This window comes from Cupressus sempervirens, chromosome 10, assembly GCF_028749045.1.
Source record: "Cupressus sempervirens isolate cs-2001-9-10 chromosome 10, ASM2874904v1, whole genome shotgun sequence".
NCBI lineage: Eukaryota > Viridiplantae > Streptophyta > Pinopsida > Cupressales > Cupressaceae > Cupressus > Cupressus sempervirens.
In genome coordinates, this window is record NC_143127.1 from 509,861,059 (window position 1) to 509,878,203 (window position 17,145).

Sequence of the window (17,145 nt, forward strand, 5' to 3'; positions counted from 1 at the left end):
GTAAAGCGAATTTAAACTTTGAAGTTCTTCGGTTGGCAAAGTCCTTGAACTCAATCAAAATGATACTGAATGTTGAGTGCTTGAATTAATTGAATGTTTTTAATAAGGTTTGTTAATAATGAATTTGATGCTTGTAGGAAAGAAGATATAGATTTTTAGACTTCACTAATAGAAAGACCAGTGCCTCTACTCATCCAGGCAATAGAGTCAACTTCAGTGAATTTTCACTTACAACTTTATAAAATTCTTATGCACTTGAACTACCAACAATTAAATAATCAAGATGCGACAGACCAAATATTACGCAATCTTAAATTAGTCCAAATTGAATTTTAACTCCTCTGATAGGGAGACAAATTGGACACAAATACGGAAGCAATTTAATATTTCACAATATCTGTGATGATTGAATTTAAAATGCTAAATGAACATGTCCACTTATCCGACATTATTATTGCTTACAAAATTCCAAAAAATAATTGCAAAGGATGATTCATCTGTAATGTAAATCTTCATGCCATTTAAAAATAAACAAAGGACCTTTTATTTTATTATAAAAATAAAATAATTGAATTTATATTAAAAAGTCATATTATAGCCCTTATTCCTCCTTACAAGTAGAAGTAAAAGGCTCAAACTCCTCTTCCTCACATACCTGATGATTTGGAGTCTTCAACAATTCAAATACTCATTTGCGTGAACCGATATGGAAGTGCAGACAAATACACATGGATGTGTATTTGAGAAATACGCTTTGCCGTCTTCATACTTCACACAATTACTTTGTCGATGCGTTTTATTCTTGACATCGTGACTCCCCCTCATACTTCACTAGTCGCTTCTATGAATCATACTTGTCTTTCTTCTGGTGTTTATCCCTCATTCCAGACATCGGCAGCAACATATGATATCCATCGTTTATCTTTGGTGTGTTGCGTCTAACAGCAATCACGATAACGGCACAGAAATCTGTTTGTTCATCATCCTCCTGAGTATTCTTGGTTTATTACTGCAGAACACAAGCCTTCCTATGACTCTGATAAACGCCTCTTAATGTACAGATAAATAGCAATATATACCCACTGGGTGATATACAAACCATTTTCGTCTGAGTAATCAACGCTCTTGTTTAATTTTATATTCTTTGTCAGACTGATTCTATAAGTGTCAACTTTATATTTGATTTGTTACCATGTATGTGTGAACGACATCATTTGAGACCCGACAATGTTATACCCAGATTGGAACTATTTTATTTGCAGGTTTACATTAGGCATTTTTCTGATCAATACGTTTCCAGTATTATGACCTAGGCTGAAGATAAATAAAGTCATGTTGTACAAAATCACATCTTCCTGTAGCGTATGATGCACAATTTCTCCATATTGTGCTTGTCTACAGACATCTCAGTTATCACACGAGTCAGTGCTCGTAAATTGATGGGTATTTTACTAGTATACGCAGGATATGGTTTGTTCTATGTAGAATTTCTTGACTTCAAATAATGGTAGTTATCGCTGCCTGAGAAATAATGATGGACTTGATATTCCATTATACATAACTCCCTGATACTTTGTTAATAGGATCATATTTTCACATTACTGCTGCAATATCATCAAACTATACATAGTCTGAATTCCTCTGCTGCTGTATATATTAATCACTGAATACATAGTGCATGACTGAATTCTTGCTTCCTTTGAATTAATCTTTCTTTCCTTTACATGACCTTCCAAACATCCATTTGAAAATGAATCCTTCAAACAATAGAGGGTGAATTTCTGGTAGTTAATGATTGTATGTTTTCTTAACAGTATGATTGTCAGCATACATGATTTGCCCCTTTAGACCTGGGAGTACTCATTCTATCAGCAGACTTTGATTAGTTTCGTATAAAATTAAACTCTTATTGGCCTGAAGAGCTATGGAATTTCAGAATACTCTTAACATATATATGAGGACAATTTTGGTGAAATTAATTTCTGATTCTACAATATTTAGTTATTAGCTTTAACTCAGCCTCCACCCCAAATGGTATTGCTGCAGATGATGGTGCAATGTATTTTGATTTCCAACATTTTTGCACAAATGGAGGCCTTAATTTTTTGCAATTTTTTTAGGCTCCATCAGTACCACTCAAAAACAAAGTTTGTTAACTTTAATCACAAAATTTTATACTTGTGGAAACCATCAAACTTGTGCTCACTTGTAGAAGAATTTATATGGTGCATCCACCAAATGGATGTTGAAAGTAGAAAGTGCATTTCTTGATGGTGATCTATAAAAGTGTGCAAACACCAACCCAAAGAATTTGAAGTTCAAGGCAAATAAAATCAAGTGTGTTGGCTCATAAAAAAATTGTACACATATAAGCAAGCACCTTGTGCATCACACATCGAGATTGATAAATACCTAAACAAAATGATTTCAGCTAAACCTTTTTAATTGTGACTTGTACATGCAGGGGGAACCTTTAGAATTCGCATCTTAATCATGTATATTGATCTTGAGATCATTGTTATAAACAATTAAAAATTAATTTCAAAGGTAAATAAAACTTCAAAATGACATATTTTGAATTGTTGCGCTTTCCAGCACTAACCTTGGTTGGAGCCGTGACAAATAAAGACTTGAGTCTGCTTCAGACAAATTATGCCAAAGATTTAATGAAAACATCTGAATGACAGGTCACAAAACTATTGTGATACCCACGAAACCACAATTGCAACCTCCCATATATGATATATCATTAAAGGTAAAAGAATCCCACCATAAGCTATTGATTGGGAACTTCATCTATCTTTGAAGTGTTTGTCCAGATCTAGGATATTCTGTAAACTAAGGTTCATCGCATGACCTAGAATAAGCATAAATTAAAAATGGTGTTGGTTATGTATTTGATATTTCAAACCTTGGACTTGCTGTCATCCAAAGCTTTCGCTTATTTGAGGGCAGATAGCTAGTTTCACAGATGTGGGGCCAAGTTGGCATCTGTGAAATAACCTTTAGTATTTTAAAGCTGATTCTTTGTATTTGGGGGATATGGAAAGGAAAGAGAGAGAAATGGAAAGCATTTCTATTCTAAGCCAAGCACTAGATCCAAAGCTTGAATGCTTTTTCATTGTAAAGCATAATGTCATTTAAGACTGCAGCAGATGGAAACACAAGGTTTCATTAGCCACTAAGCCATATCAGTCATCACAAAAGCTCAAAAAACTAAGCAGAAAATAGCTGCATTCATCAAATGATACAGTTCAAAGTGAATTGAGATGATTAAAAATAGAAATAACACGCAAAAAAGGCTAAGAGGCACGGTTCAAAACATTGATTTCCATTAAGAAAAAAGTACAATGCAAAGATCTTCAAATAGAGAAACTACTAACAATAATTATGTTATTATAACACTGGTGCAAATTGATTCCCTTTCTGATGAAAGAATTTTGAGCCCTCAAAACAGAGCTCCTGCTCTGCTTTTGTACAATGTATTGCCTTCAAACTGGATGAAGTTGTGAAATGGAAAAGATTCCCCTACCTGCACACGTGCCATCGTTTCATTGTAACCTCCTGGGCACAATCTTGCAACTGCTTTCGATTTTGAATCCTTAAAAAAAGGGCACATGGCATATATGTGCTGATCTTCTCCATGGAAGGGCCCAATTGCGCTTCGTTATAAGCTTCCGAGTTTGAAATAACTTTCAGACATGTGGGAGTCATGAGGCAAAATCCACAGAGGACACGTGGAGCGTCAACGATGCAATAAGGAGGGCCTTGCCTGATAAATACACCCTTGAGAAGGCACCAAGATGAGGCATGGTAATTTTGGAAATATTTTGGAAACAAAAGGGATGGGCTCATCATCAATACTAAACTACTATTGTAGACCGCCATGTGGAGCATAGAGGAAGAAAAAAAGAGCTGCCCACTGATCATATAGAAATATAGAAACTGTTGACAGCATGACACATGGCACTCCACGAACCTCCTTTCTTGCGGCATATGATGATTGCTAACCTCCTTTCTTGTGGATATGAAGATTGCCACGCACTTGAGGCATGAAGGTCCAAAAGAAATAATGCAACTACGAAGGAGTTGAAGCCTTGAAAGAAATAGTCGTTTTTGCTTTGAACTTGACTCTAGAATAGATTTCATCTACAGGATTATAGTAGACAGAGAATTACTTTTTTTGCTTGACCGGTTACTGAGTTGCAGATAAGAAAGGCTCTTTTAGTTTGACAGTTTCTCTATTGTGGATGGGAAAGGCTCTTTTGATTGTTTTAGTTTGATTGGTTTCTTAGTTGCCGACTGGGTAGGCTCTTTTGAAATTGACAAGATATTATTGGGTGTATTTGCAGTTATGATCAAGCAAAGCTTCCTAAGCAAGTGAGATGGAGATGACTATCGCCACTTCCACCACTTAACAAAATCACAGAACATGAAAAACCATATATGAAACACCTGGCTTTACAGATATTTGAGTCATATCTAGATACCCTGCAATCTGCCAACAATATTGTGCTATGATAACCAAAGAAGCATTTTAAAGATGATGAGGAATCCTGTTATACTTAAGATCCAAACACATTACAGTGCATTCCCACTCATTGGAAAGAAGGAACATAACGATAAAACCTATGCACAACACAGTCCCACTTAGGATCAACATGTGTATGGATTGTGAAAGTCACGTCTCCTATTGAGTTTGCATAGTTTAGGGATCAACTAATTGTAATTGGATAATCATGGAGATATTAGAATTATTAAACCATGAGTGAATAGTCTAATTAGTCAGTTGCTTGTTGGCAGGTTATAAGTAGCCTTTAGGTTGCGGATGTCAAGAAAACCAAACCCACCAATCTTTTGTAACATATTTATTAAGCCTGATTTGAACAGAAAAAAGAGCACTACCAATCCAATCTTTGGTTTATTCTCTGCTTATGCGTTGAAACCATCTTTAATTCCTGGGATCAAAGTCTCCCAACTTCTGTCGATACCAGTTGTTTCAAAAAGTGAAGCAGGGACTAGAGGCAATTTCATTATGCTCACTATTGAATATCGAACGTGGCCATCCTGCAAAAGGCCTCCACTTGTCAGAAATCCACCACAACTTCTGCTACAACAAAATTGTCATTTCAAAATTAAAGTTTTCAGATCATGTCCAAAGTTAGAGATGCAGATGCTTGCCCCTGGAAATGGTGTGTCTCAATATAGCGTTCAATAAATCATTCAGCTTTCTTGCTAACGATTGTCTTTGGATTTTCAATTTGAAACTCGAACAATTAGGACGAGACGAAGAAACTTTTCATCACATTTGCTTCTTTAGTCTTAAACATTGTTCGTGTACTCTGTTTAGATTGACAAAGTGACTCATTCAATCCTTTCAAAATTTACTACTTGAATGGTAAGCTCTTATTGTTGCTATAGGTCTCGTCAGGTGGTTAGTTGTTTGCAGTAGTACTTTACCTAAATCCATAGAGTTTCAATTATTTATTTTACTCAAGATAGATAGTTGAATATGTTGGGCCATGAAGCCCAACAGTCACATCACTGTTCATTCTTCCTGACTCTTTGTATTCGTAAAGTTCTTTATAAATGACTCTGTACAATCCATGTAATTGTATCAGATTGGTTATTGATTAATATAATAGTTCCCTGCTCAAGTGTGGACATAGCCCCAAGTTGTGGTGAACCACGATAAATATATGTCTTCTTGTATTCATCTTCTTTGATTATGTTTGGTTCCATTTCTTTGGTCATCTTAATATTTACAATTGGTATCATAGCCAAGGTGAGGATAGAGCAGAGATGGAAGAAGGTGAGGTTGATTTTATCATCAACGAAATTCTTGGAAATTTGGGCTCGGTACAGGATGAGGTTGTGCCTGTGAAGAGCAAAAGAATCTGCCATGTGCACTGGTGGGATGGCTGAGAATATAAGCCTGAAGCTGAACCAGAAGATTTAAAAACTTTTAAATCTGAGCTTAATGCAATTCTTGAGTGCACACGCACGCATAAGAAAGTCATCATGGAAGATTTGTAAAAGAGAACAAGAGAAGATACGAGTGGCGAGTCTGTAAATTGCCGAGTGTCGGCATATTATAAAATGGCTTCTTTTATTTCTGGTCCCAACCTCAAAGATACAGATAATTTTGCATCTAGAGTTCATAGGATGCTGCAATTAGAGTACTTTGAAGAGCGTGCAAAGTTTCCAGTAGAAGAAAAGTCTACTGACAGAGAAGGTGGTGAAGGGATGGATGAAAGAGCAGAAGATGTGTCTGACATGATAGAAGACACAATTGAAAGAAAAGGCCTGTACATCGACCAAGAAGAAAGTCAGAAGGCCAAAGTTGTTAGTTGTCCTGCAGATGAGGAGGCACAATTATCTGCACTTAACAACTTAGTAACCAGCATGGATGGAGGTTATTTTTCCCATGATTTCTGCTCTTCACGTGATATGTCCGCTACCTCATCCCAAACTGTGGAGGATGAAACTTTCCAGTTTTGGGATTACATGGCATCCACAGTTATGGATAGCCTGTTAGACACTCATGTGGTTAGAGTAACCAAGATTGTCTTATGCCCATAGGCGAAACTTCATTTGGCACTCAATTGGATCATGACTCTCAAAGGCTCACTGGGAAGAATTGATGCGCAGCTGCAGGGAGTTTCCAATTCTCCCATGCACAGTCATGTGGATAACGGTTTCACTGCAGAAAATTGGTTTCAATATTTGCTATTGTGTGGTGGTATTGACCACACACAAAGTTATCAAACAGGGCAAGATTTTCCTGATCTGAATGCTGATGTGGACTACAAACCCACATATCATAGTAAATTTATGCGAGTTGACCAAATGGGTACAAGGCCAGGCAAGATGGATATTTACCCAGGCCAGCGGATTATATCATGGGTAACCAAATTCAAACGCTCTGTAAGAACCTGCAGACTCCACACACAAAAATATACAAGCAACGGCGGAATACCATTCCACACAATGACATTTTGGCAGTCGATTGGAATTCTCCCCTGACAGAGGAAGTTGACGAATTAGACACAAATTTTGTCATAGAAGTATGTTTGCTAGAGGAAGTTGAAGAATTAGACACAAATCTTGTCATAGAAGTATGTTTGCTGGAGTCATGGCTGACAGCGAAGGGAACGCAAGTAGCTGACAATGAGATGAATAAAACACGAAAGAGGGCCTTCTATTGTGCCTTGTCATGCCAAACACCAGCTCTGGATGCTATGCAGGCACAATCAGGAATAACCATTCATATGCAAGATTGCAATGACCACCAAGTGCTTGGAAACATCAACCAATTTGGGGATTTCCCATTCCAAGAACAACAGTCACTTCTTGCAATTGACACAGCTAGTAAGTATATGTATATGTTGATTTTTTTTGAAGAAGACAATATGGTGTTCACTACAAACCCTACCCACAAGTTGGAAAATTGTTGGGCCACTGTGTATCGTACACATTTGAGTACAGAATACTTGATGCCAAAGGCAAGTAGAATTACAGAATTGAGCGCAACACTTCCTCTATCACGTAAGTTCATTGGTTGGCATGCTGAACTTTTAGATGCTCTATTAAGAATTGCATGGAATGAGAGCACAAGAGCATATGACCTTGTGATGAGTTTTGGACAAGCATGTCTTGAATCTGCAGAAACTAGCATTTCTGATTATGGGTCTGTTGGATCCCGATTTAACAGAATTTGAATAACCAAGTATGCAAGGCAAAATTGCATCTATAGGCAGCTATCTCCAATAATGGACACAATTCACCAAGAACCTGGGCCAACTATAAGGCTACACTCCTTCTACACTTCAGGCTTTGCAAAACCTAGGCGGGTGAACCTCTTAGGATCCAATTATGTGACCAGTGCAATGAACATAATCAGAATCCAAAATAGCAGAGAAAACCCCTAATTCTTCTATACTTAAGCAAGAAATCACAAGCATGAAATAGCTAAGAACATAACTCATGAAAATGGCAAGCTAAGTGCGGGTTAAACTTTGAATAGCTTTCAACATAAAAGGGAAAATTGATTTAATATGTTGATAACAGCAAGACCCAGTTATGAGCAACAAAACTTAATGATCCTATCTCTGACTAATGCCTTATCTATTGGGCAATTAAATGAATTATAACTGTACATCTCCTGGAAACCTTTGATATAATTCCTATATCAAGATTCCTGATTTATCTTTCACCTTGTGAACAGATATCTGCATCAAAATGAATCTCATACTCAGACAATCCTTTCATGAAATATGTAAACCCTGTGACAAATATCAAGCAATTACATGGCTTTTTATTCCATCAGCAAGGTATTTCAATCACATACATTTCTAAACGAAATGCAACCTAATCTATGCTCTTTGATCATAAACTAGAAAAGATTACAGATCCATAAACAAGAGACAAGATTCAAACTGAATTTGGAAACCTTTGCTGCTCTTTATTTGCTTTCCTTGAAACCAAATACATGAAAGATATACATAAATGACTCACTAATCACCTAACAGACAAGAACTATTTGCATAAAACTTAAATTGCTACTCATACAAGAAGAAATGCTGAAGAATGGTGTCTCAGTAGTGAGTGAATTTTTTTTTTCTCAAAACTGGAACCTCTACCATGAGAAAGAATGAGATTGATATAGGAAGAAGAAAATCCCGGATCTAATCAGGAGATGACAAGTGTCCCTTCAGAATTCCTCCCCAAGAAGCAGAAAAAGCCTCTCTCTAGTCTCTCTCTTCAACTCAATATCAAATCCTTTCCATTTTGCCTTTACAAGGCAGAATATCTCAAATATTTGATTTACCATCATAACTGATTTCTGATGCTAAAGTTGAACTCATGGTAAAAGTGAAAAATCAATTGAATATGGCCTTCGGGATGAAATATAATCTTTCCCAGCTTATTTTCACCACATTCAGGCTCCAAAAAGTCATCCAATCTGTCCTCTAACAAACTCTGATGATTAATGATCAAATTTACCTATTCAATTGCCAATGCCTTGGATTTTACAAATTGGCCTGTAGCTCAAACTGGTGAGCACCTGTGCAAAAACCAACTTCAAATTCGGAAAATTCGGATTCTCCCAGTTCCAGTGGTATATTGAAGTGCTTATTTTGGTTTAAAAACACCCCTGATATGGCTTTCTGAAGTTCGGACCTCTGTCTCATGGCTTCCATAATATTTTGCAAAATTTTAAACTTTTATATAGTTTGAACTATATAAACTTTCAGACTTTATTTAAATGTCTGACTTGCACGTAGAACCTAAGAAGGAACAAAATAAAACTTTATTTGAAACCTTTGAAATTCTTCCTCCCCTTCCAATCTGGGTCAAACTTGGTTGACCGACCTTGCCACATGTCATCTTCTGATTGGCTCAGACCTGGGCAAGCGCCACGTGTCACATTCTAACTGGCCATCCACATCAACACCACGTGTCATCGCCACCTTTACGCTCGCTATGTCGCCATATTATCGCGTGAGCAACTTCTCCTTGGCGAGATAGCGAGGACCGTCGGATGTGCCATGTGGCGCGATCTCCTTCCTCTGTCTGTGACCTCGCCACATCATCCTGCTCGTTGCCACTTGGCACAATCTGATTCATGCTTTCTATCCAGGCGGGACCCACGTGCTCATTTGGCTCTCGTCGAATTTTTGAGTTTTTTTTGACAACTCACTACCTCGCTAGCCGAAAATCCATGGATTTTCCGGCTAGCGACATAGTGACTAGCCGGATCTTTAACTTTTTCAGCGCCCTGCTTCCATGTTGACGTCACCAGCTTTTGAATTGCGTGCCCGTTCAAAATTTAACCTATGTCTCGCTGACATCACCCTTAATTGTCCATCTGTCTGACCACGGGCCCACGTGTGGTCTTGGCTTTCATAAAAGCCATATGTCTTAAAGACAACTAGTGATATGGGCGCCTTTTCATTTAAACATGAAGAAGGACTCCCACTTTGGCAATGTGGGATAAATGTTTTTTCAAATACTGCACTTTGTTCGTGCGTGGTTTTCCCTTCTTGCTCCTACGTGTTCTTCTAAATAACGTGAATGCTGGTGTTGAATGCGGCTACCACTTGGAACGTGGTCTTGGAACGGCCTCCTCTCATATTTGGTGGCCTTATCTGCAAGTTCGTGGGCTATTTTCCTGCAATGGACGGCTTGGTCTTGCTGTTTGGCGACTTGCTCCTATTTTAAGCCAGCTTTTTCTTCATTTGGAACTGCGTTGGATTTCTTTGGCGTGGAGTTCTTTGCTTTGGATTTCAGTGTCCCTCCACGTGAGCTTCCCTTTTAACCATGTGAACTCATCCTTCATTGCGCTCGGCGTTTTCCCTTTTGTGGGCGTCTTTGTTTAACTGTTGACTTCCCAAGCTCTTTTCAATGCATGGTGTGCAGGGCTGTCCAATCAAAACATGAAGCTTCATTTGAAAATGTTGTAGGCTACTCATGAATTTCTCCTCCCCTGTTGCCGATTCTCCTTCCCTATTGCCGATATGAATAGTTCTACCTTCTTTCTGATATGGAGTTCCCCTTTATACACTGGTTGGCTCCCCTGCTGATGACGTCCTCCACATTATGTGGACTTCTGGGCATGGAGATCTCCTCTGCTTTAGACGTGGAGCATATCTCCCATGTTGCAAACTCCCTCTCAAACACAACTTCCAGATTGACACTACAACGTGGGAGAGAGTTGTTTTTACGCAATCTTTCCCTTTCTCCAAACATGGTGCTCCTCTTCAAACTCGTGTACTTCAAAATGATGCAATCTTCTTTCTACATGGAAATTCTGCAGGCCATGGGCCTTCCTTTGTAGTCTGTTCTAAGCTTTGTCTTTGAGTCACAAAAATATGTTGCTAGAGTTTAATTTGAGCACCACAAAATGATCCAGAAAGTTATGAAATACCAAAGCCGGCAACCAATCAATGATTCCCCTTGTGTGTACCACCATATGTTCCACTGATACTGAATGATAATAAATGCATATCAAATGTTGCCCCTCTTCATCCATCTGAAGCAAGATGATAATGATAAAATCTGCATTTTAGTGATTAAGACTATTATCATTCTGTCTTCAAAAACATGTATAAATTCCCTTGAGCTCTATTAGTCCTACTAGATTCAATCGGGCCCAAAAGTGGGTCCGACTAAAAAAAATTCGTTTTTGAACAACTAACATAGCAAATTAATCCATTAAACATCTCAAACTCACTGGAAATCAATTTGAACGCTGAATCATCACTTAAAACTTATTTTATCACTTTCTTGCAAACTGTCAGTTTCATGCCAGGAGGTCTATTTATTGGCCTTAAAAACTAACCCAAACCTCTGATCGGGCTCTGAAAACTGGCACATTAACTCTTTGTTCCGCACACTTGCATCCCGTCGAATCTCGTCTCATGACGAATTCGGGGTCAAAAGATATTCACTATCAAATTTGACCTCTTAGAACTGCCTGCAAAAAAACATGTCAGAAAACAATAAATTGCATTCGGATTTGACCTTGAAAATTGGGCAAATGGTCACTGGGGAAAACAAAACTTGAGGCGTTGGTTCTCTGTCATGAGGACAGTATGAATTTGCGAGTTGGGCTCATGACGAATAATAGGACGCATTTGGCGAACAGTCAAAGTGGGCTACTTGGATTTTGTAGATTGAAACAATGGCAGAAAAGCATTTTTTGCAAATGGAAAGGACCTGGAAAAGTGTGCAAATGGATTCGTTATGACTTAAAAACCGGCACACTTAAAGTATTTTCAGAAGACAACACAGTGGTATAATCCATTCGATCTTACCACTCATGGGTTTTAAATTATAACATCACGAACAGGTGTACCAAAAAATTTGCATTTGCAGACACCAGTAAAAAGATAAAAATTGCGTTTGGAATCACATTTGAAAACTGATAAAACGGATTCGTCGTAAGCTCAAACTTGAAACATAACAAGTCTCTAACCTCTACAATACAACGCAAAAGGAATTTCATCATTTCAGTCAACTGGTCAAAAGTTATTATAGGTCAAACAAGGCTTCCCAGAAATATGAACATTTTGCAAATGTGTGAAAACAGTAAACCACCAACTTTGAGGGATTCAAAACCTAGTCAAACGAACTCAAAACGGCTTGAAATCTGAAACATAGGTTCTTGGATATGGACACTAGACATTCCCAAAACGGCAAACATTTCTAGGTGTGAGATATTCAATCGCAAACATGGCCTCCTGTCGCTGTTTGACACTTCGGGCAAAAATGCAGATTTGAAACTAGCTCAAAATGAGACTTCACAAAATGGCTCGGAATCTCAATTTTCTTCATGGAACGCTTAGACAGGCTGAATACAGAGTGTTAGAAACATTAAACACCTTAGGGGCCTCAAAGGTACAACTGGATACAATCTCATTTATTGGCATTTATAGGGCTCAATTTTTGAAATAGACGCTAAAAATGAGAACGCAATTTTGAGCACCAACAGGGTCGATGGGCAAGTTTGTGCCCGAACTTATTCTAACAGAAGATGTTTTCACTTCTGATCCGACTTGGAGAAGGCTTAATTGGAGTGTGCTGGAACATAGTCTTGCTATTCTCTGAGACTTGAATTAGGAAGTAGGGATGTCACATTGCATGGGGGAGATAGTTGGGATATGAAGCCCAACAGTCACATGACTGTTCATTCTCCCTGACTCTTTGTATTCATCAAGCTCTTTATAAATGAGTGTGCAGTCCATGTAATTGTATTAGATCAGTTATTGATTAATATAATAGTTCCCAGCTCGAGTGTGGACGTAGCCACAAGTTGTGGTGAACCACGATAAATATATGTGCTTTTGTATCCGTCTTCTTTGTTTATGTTTATGTTTGATTCCATTTCTTTGCTCGTCTTAATATTTACAGAATATGCGCATCATGGCAGTGAAGTTGACTGCAGTATTATTAAACCAAAAATGAGCAGACCAGGCTGGGATTATTGCTAAAAGCAATATCATGCATAGGAAAGCAGCAAGCTCTTGAAAACCACAAGGTAAATTGGCTTAATATAACCAAAATGGAAAGGGCGTTACAACAGTTATTCAATACCTGACCCTAACCATATTTTGCTAAATTCTTGAAATCTTAATACCGTCAAAAGGGGGGTTTTCCCTGCATCACATCAAGCATGTGATTTGCGGCTTGTACAATCCCGGAAGAGGATAAACAGATCTATCATAGAACGCAAGGAGAACAAAAGATGTGCAAGATGGTCACGATGTAAAATCGTTTTCGATGAAATGAATTGAAATATAACAGAACATATCATAAGCTTAAAAAAATGAAGTTCTCAATGAAAAATTATGCATATTGGCAGTGCTGAATGCATGTAAATCAACTAGTAAGGGTATTTCAAGTTTTAGCGGAAAACAAGGATGGATCTATACACACATTTATTTCCCTAGAGTCTACCACGTCGGTGATATAGCTGCCTAGATGGAAAGCTAACGAAAGCATGTGGATTTCTGACACCAGTATTATTTGGTCATTAAGGCAGCATTTTCAAGTTGCAAGCAAACACGTACCTCATCACATACTAGACATTACTGGGCACACATTCACATCCCAAAGCGATCTAAACGTAAAACAAAACTCAAAGATCACATGCAGATGGAGAAACCCCAGGAAACAATAAAGAAGAGCAGCATAGTGGTATTGCTTCGAGTAGAATCAGAACAGAGCAACAACTAAACGAACTGGTAATGATTTTATTACATCATGAGCAGAAACATAAAGCATAACAAGTACGCGTTCACCTATTTACGAGTTTATCATTTTCTGTAAAGATCTGGATACAAAAACAGGGAGTCGGGTGCTCACGCTCTAGGGCATATCATTGGTCATGACCCATTGTCATGCTTCCTTGTGGGTACTGACTGAAGATTGAGCTCCCTTTTCTTCGCTTATTTCTGGCAAGGATTGCTCCTCAACAACCTCCTCTTCTCCATTGGCCTGGAGAAAAAGAGTATCAAAGTGGAGCATCCCGCCCTCGTGCTGCTCTGCTACGCACTCTATGATGGACCTCTCTCTCTCTAGGTGAGGCAATGCCTCCACAACATGCTCAAGATCTCGCTGCCATGTCCCTTCTTCTTCTTCCTCCTCCTTTTCTTCCACTTTGCTTTCGTCAATGGTAAGTAGGGCAGCAACAAAAAGTGCAGTGGAGAGCAGGAGAGGCCAAAAGTATATTAAAAGCGCCCGCACCCGAGGAATGAGAAGCAGCAAAGATGCAAAGCAGGAAGACACCAACACCAACACCACACTCCGACGACGCTGTTGAACCCACAAAACTCTCTCTCTAATCTCAAACTTCATCTCATCTCATCCGAAGATCCACCCGGCTAAAGAGATAAACAAGGAAGCCAACACAATCCACATTACCTACCTAGACTCCATTACATGAAGAAATCGAAGTGGGGGGTTGGGACCCACAGAAGATCCGTACGCACCACTCGAATTGCAGGAATCACAGACCACAATGTACTGTTCAGAGCTCTTTTTCACCGCCCTGACCCACAATAATGCAAAGTAATGATTGTATTTACACTATGTACGATTCCATCTGAAAACAAAGAAAATAAACTTGAACGGCGTAGATTTATCCAAATTTATATAGGCCAGTCATTTTACTCTGCCCATCTCTCCCCATATTCTTCCCCCCTTTCCACTGATGTTTTATATGACTGTATCCCGTGTCATTTAATCCCGTGATGATCATGGGGATGAGTTTAATTTGACTGCTGGCAAGATTATGGTTTATATGTTTGACAGTTTGTGTCGTCATGGTAGACCAGATGGACGGTCATTCTGCTAAAATCCAGATGCCAAAATGCACAAATCTCCACATTTCAGTGATGTTCCCTGTGAGTCCAGACAAAGTACCGAGCTTGGTTCAATTATAATACTAATGGCAGTAACATTTCCTAATTTTATAAATGTGTGTGTAAAAATATTGAATCAACTTGTAGTACTCGAAGTTTTCAGAAGCATGCCGTTTACCCTTTGTATCTTTGGGACCATTTTGATTGAGAAGTTTTCTGGAAATTAAGATAGGGTGGCATTTTCCTTTCATTTTAATATTCTGACTTGAGCTCAGCATCGTTCAGGTTTTATATCACATGTTGTCATTTGATACTTATCTTTTCAAAAAAATATATATATGTGGTAATAATTTTTTGTTGTCAATTAAATTAGTATCGATATTAAAAGGCATGTGGAAAAATATTAGTTCTAGGTTCTTTTATTCATTTATTTAAAGATTTTTTTAGTTTATAAATGAATTTGAAATATATATATCCAGAGATAATTGGATTAGTGATGGAGATCTCAACACTAAATTCTTTCATGTTTCGGTTAAATTGAGAAGAATCAACAACATAATCAATCGTATTCAAAAGGAACAAGGAGTTTGGTTAGAAGATGATGTTATAGAAAACAAAGCAGTTGATCATTTTAAAACTTTATTAGGGGGAAATAATGACTCTTTTTTTCAAACCCTCAAAATTTGCTCAATGAGATTCTGAGAGTGGTTTCAAAGGAGGACAATGTGGATTCGATGCGTCCCTTTTCCATTTTGGAAGTTTAAAAAATGGTCTTTGATAATCTTTTAAATAAGACGCCAAGTCCTAATGGTTTCCCCTAAGAATTTTTTCATAAATGTTGGCATTTTATGTGAGAAGACATTATGAAGATTGTGGAGGATTTTAGAAAGAAAGGGAGATTTGTGAGAGAGATCAATAATATGGTCATTGTTCTGATTCCTAAGAAACAGGAGTGTGTTCTAATGTCAAATTTTAGGCCAATTTCCCTATGCAATTTTGTATATAAAATCATCTCCAAGGCAATGGCGAATAGATTGAAGTCAAAGCTAGATAGGTATGTTTCAGCTGATCAACATGGTTTGATCCTCGGAAGAGAAATTTCAGATAGTATTCTTATGGCTGGAGAAGTTATTCATTCTATAAAGACATGCAAGAGACCAGGTATGATTATCAAATTAGATGTTAATAAAGCATGTGACAAGGTTAGATGGTCTTTTCTTTGTGAAGTGTTATCTAGATTCGGATTTTGTCAAGAATGGATAAGATGAATCTTTCATTGTTTATCATCGATTCACTTCTTAGTTCTGGTTAATAGTTCTCTTTGTGGTTTTTTTCAAGCAACTAAGGGATTGAGGCAAGGTGATCCTCTATCCCCATTCCTTTTTGTTCTGATGGCAGAGGTTCTTGGTAGAAACATTTTTAAAAAAACTAATTTGGGTCATTGGAAAGGGAGCTTAATCCAAAATTTCTCTGAACCAATTTCTCACTCACAATTTGTTGATGATACTGTGCTTTTTGGAGAGGCGTCAGCTAGGGAAGCTTTAGTCATCAGGGAGGTACTAGATAAGTATGAAAGGGTTTCGAGACAATGTATGAACAGATTGAAATCCAAGGTTTATTTTCTAAATTCTAGTAGGAATCTATAGAATAATATTATATCTATATTGGGATTCATAGCAGGAGAATTTCCCATTGTATATCTGGGGGTTATTCTATTCACAGGAAGGTTTGATCCCAAGGTATGGGAGGACATTTCAAATAGATGTCAACAAAAGGCTCTGGTTTGGAAAAATCAGTAGTTATCTCAAGCAAGTAGAATTCAAATGATAAAATCAGTGCTTTCAACCATTCCCATATACTGTATGTCAGTATATCAAATGTTTAACAAAGCAACAACATCCATTAATGGCTTGTTAAAAAAACAAAAAAAATCCTTTGGGAAGGTTCAAAGGAAGTGAAGAAAATTTTGCTCATTAGTTGGCATGTGGCCTGTAAATCCAAAGTTGATGGTGGTATTGGTTTGAGGAAGATGGGGTTGCAAAATTGTGCTCTCAGAGCTAAATTGGTTTGGAAGATGTATAAAAGGCTGGAGAAACCATGTTGTAAAGTTATGTTTGCAAAATATTTAGATTATGATGCCCCTGACAAAATTCTTACAGTGGCCAATGTGAACAGAAGATCTCATATGTGGCATTTTCTTTGGATCAGTTGTAATCTAATCATGGATCATCTTACTTGGAAATTAGGGAATGAGCGAAGAGAGAAGTTTTGGCATGAT

At 37.8% G+C, this 17,145-nt stretch overlaps 1 protein-coding gene across 2 annotated transcripts; it reads right to left on the reverse strand.

Annotated features, from left to right (window-relative positions):
• Nucleotides 1-520: 520 nt before the first annotated feature.
• On the reverse strand, nt 521-14,573 carry LOC149534895 (uncharacterized). Of its 2 annotated transcripts, none has more exons than XM_089807529.1 (2): nt 13,870-14,573; nt 521-3,146 (listed from the first exon to the last, which is right to left on the reverse strand). In XM_089807529.1, the coding sequence occupies exon 1, from the start codon at nt 14,359-14,361 to the stop codon at nt 13,903-13,905; it is 459 nt and encodes a 152-aa protein (XP_089663655.1). In that variant the 5' UTR covers nt 14,362-14,573; the 3' UTR covers nt 521-3,146; nt 13,870-13,902. The 2 variants fall into 2 exon arrangements, with proteins under 2 accessions (XP_089663655.1, XP_089663654.1); XM_089807528.1 differs by lacking the exon at nt 521-3,146 and adding an exon at nt 3,316-5,067.
• Between the last annotated feature and the right edge of the window lie 2,572 nt (nt 14,574-17,145).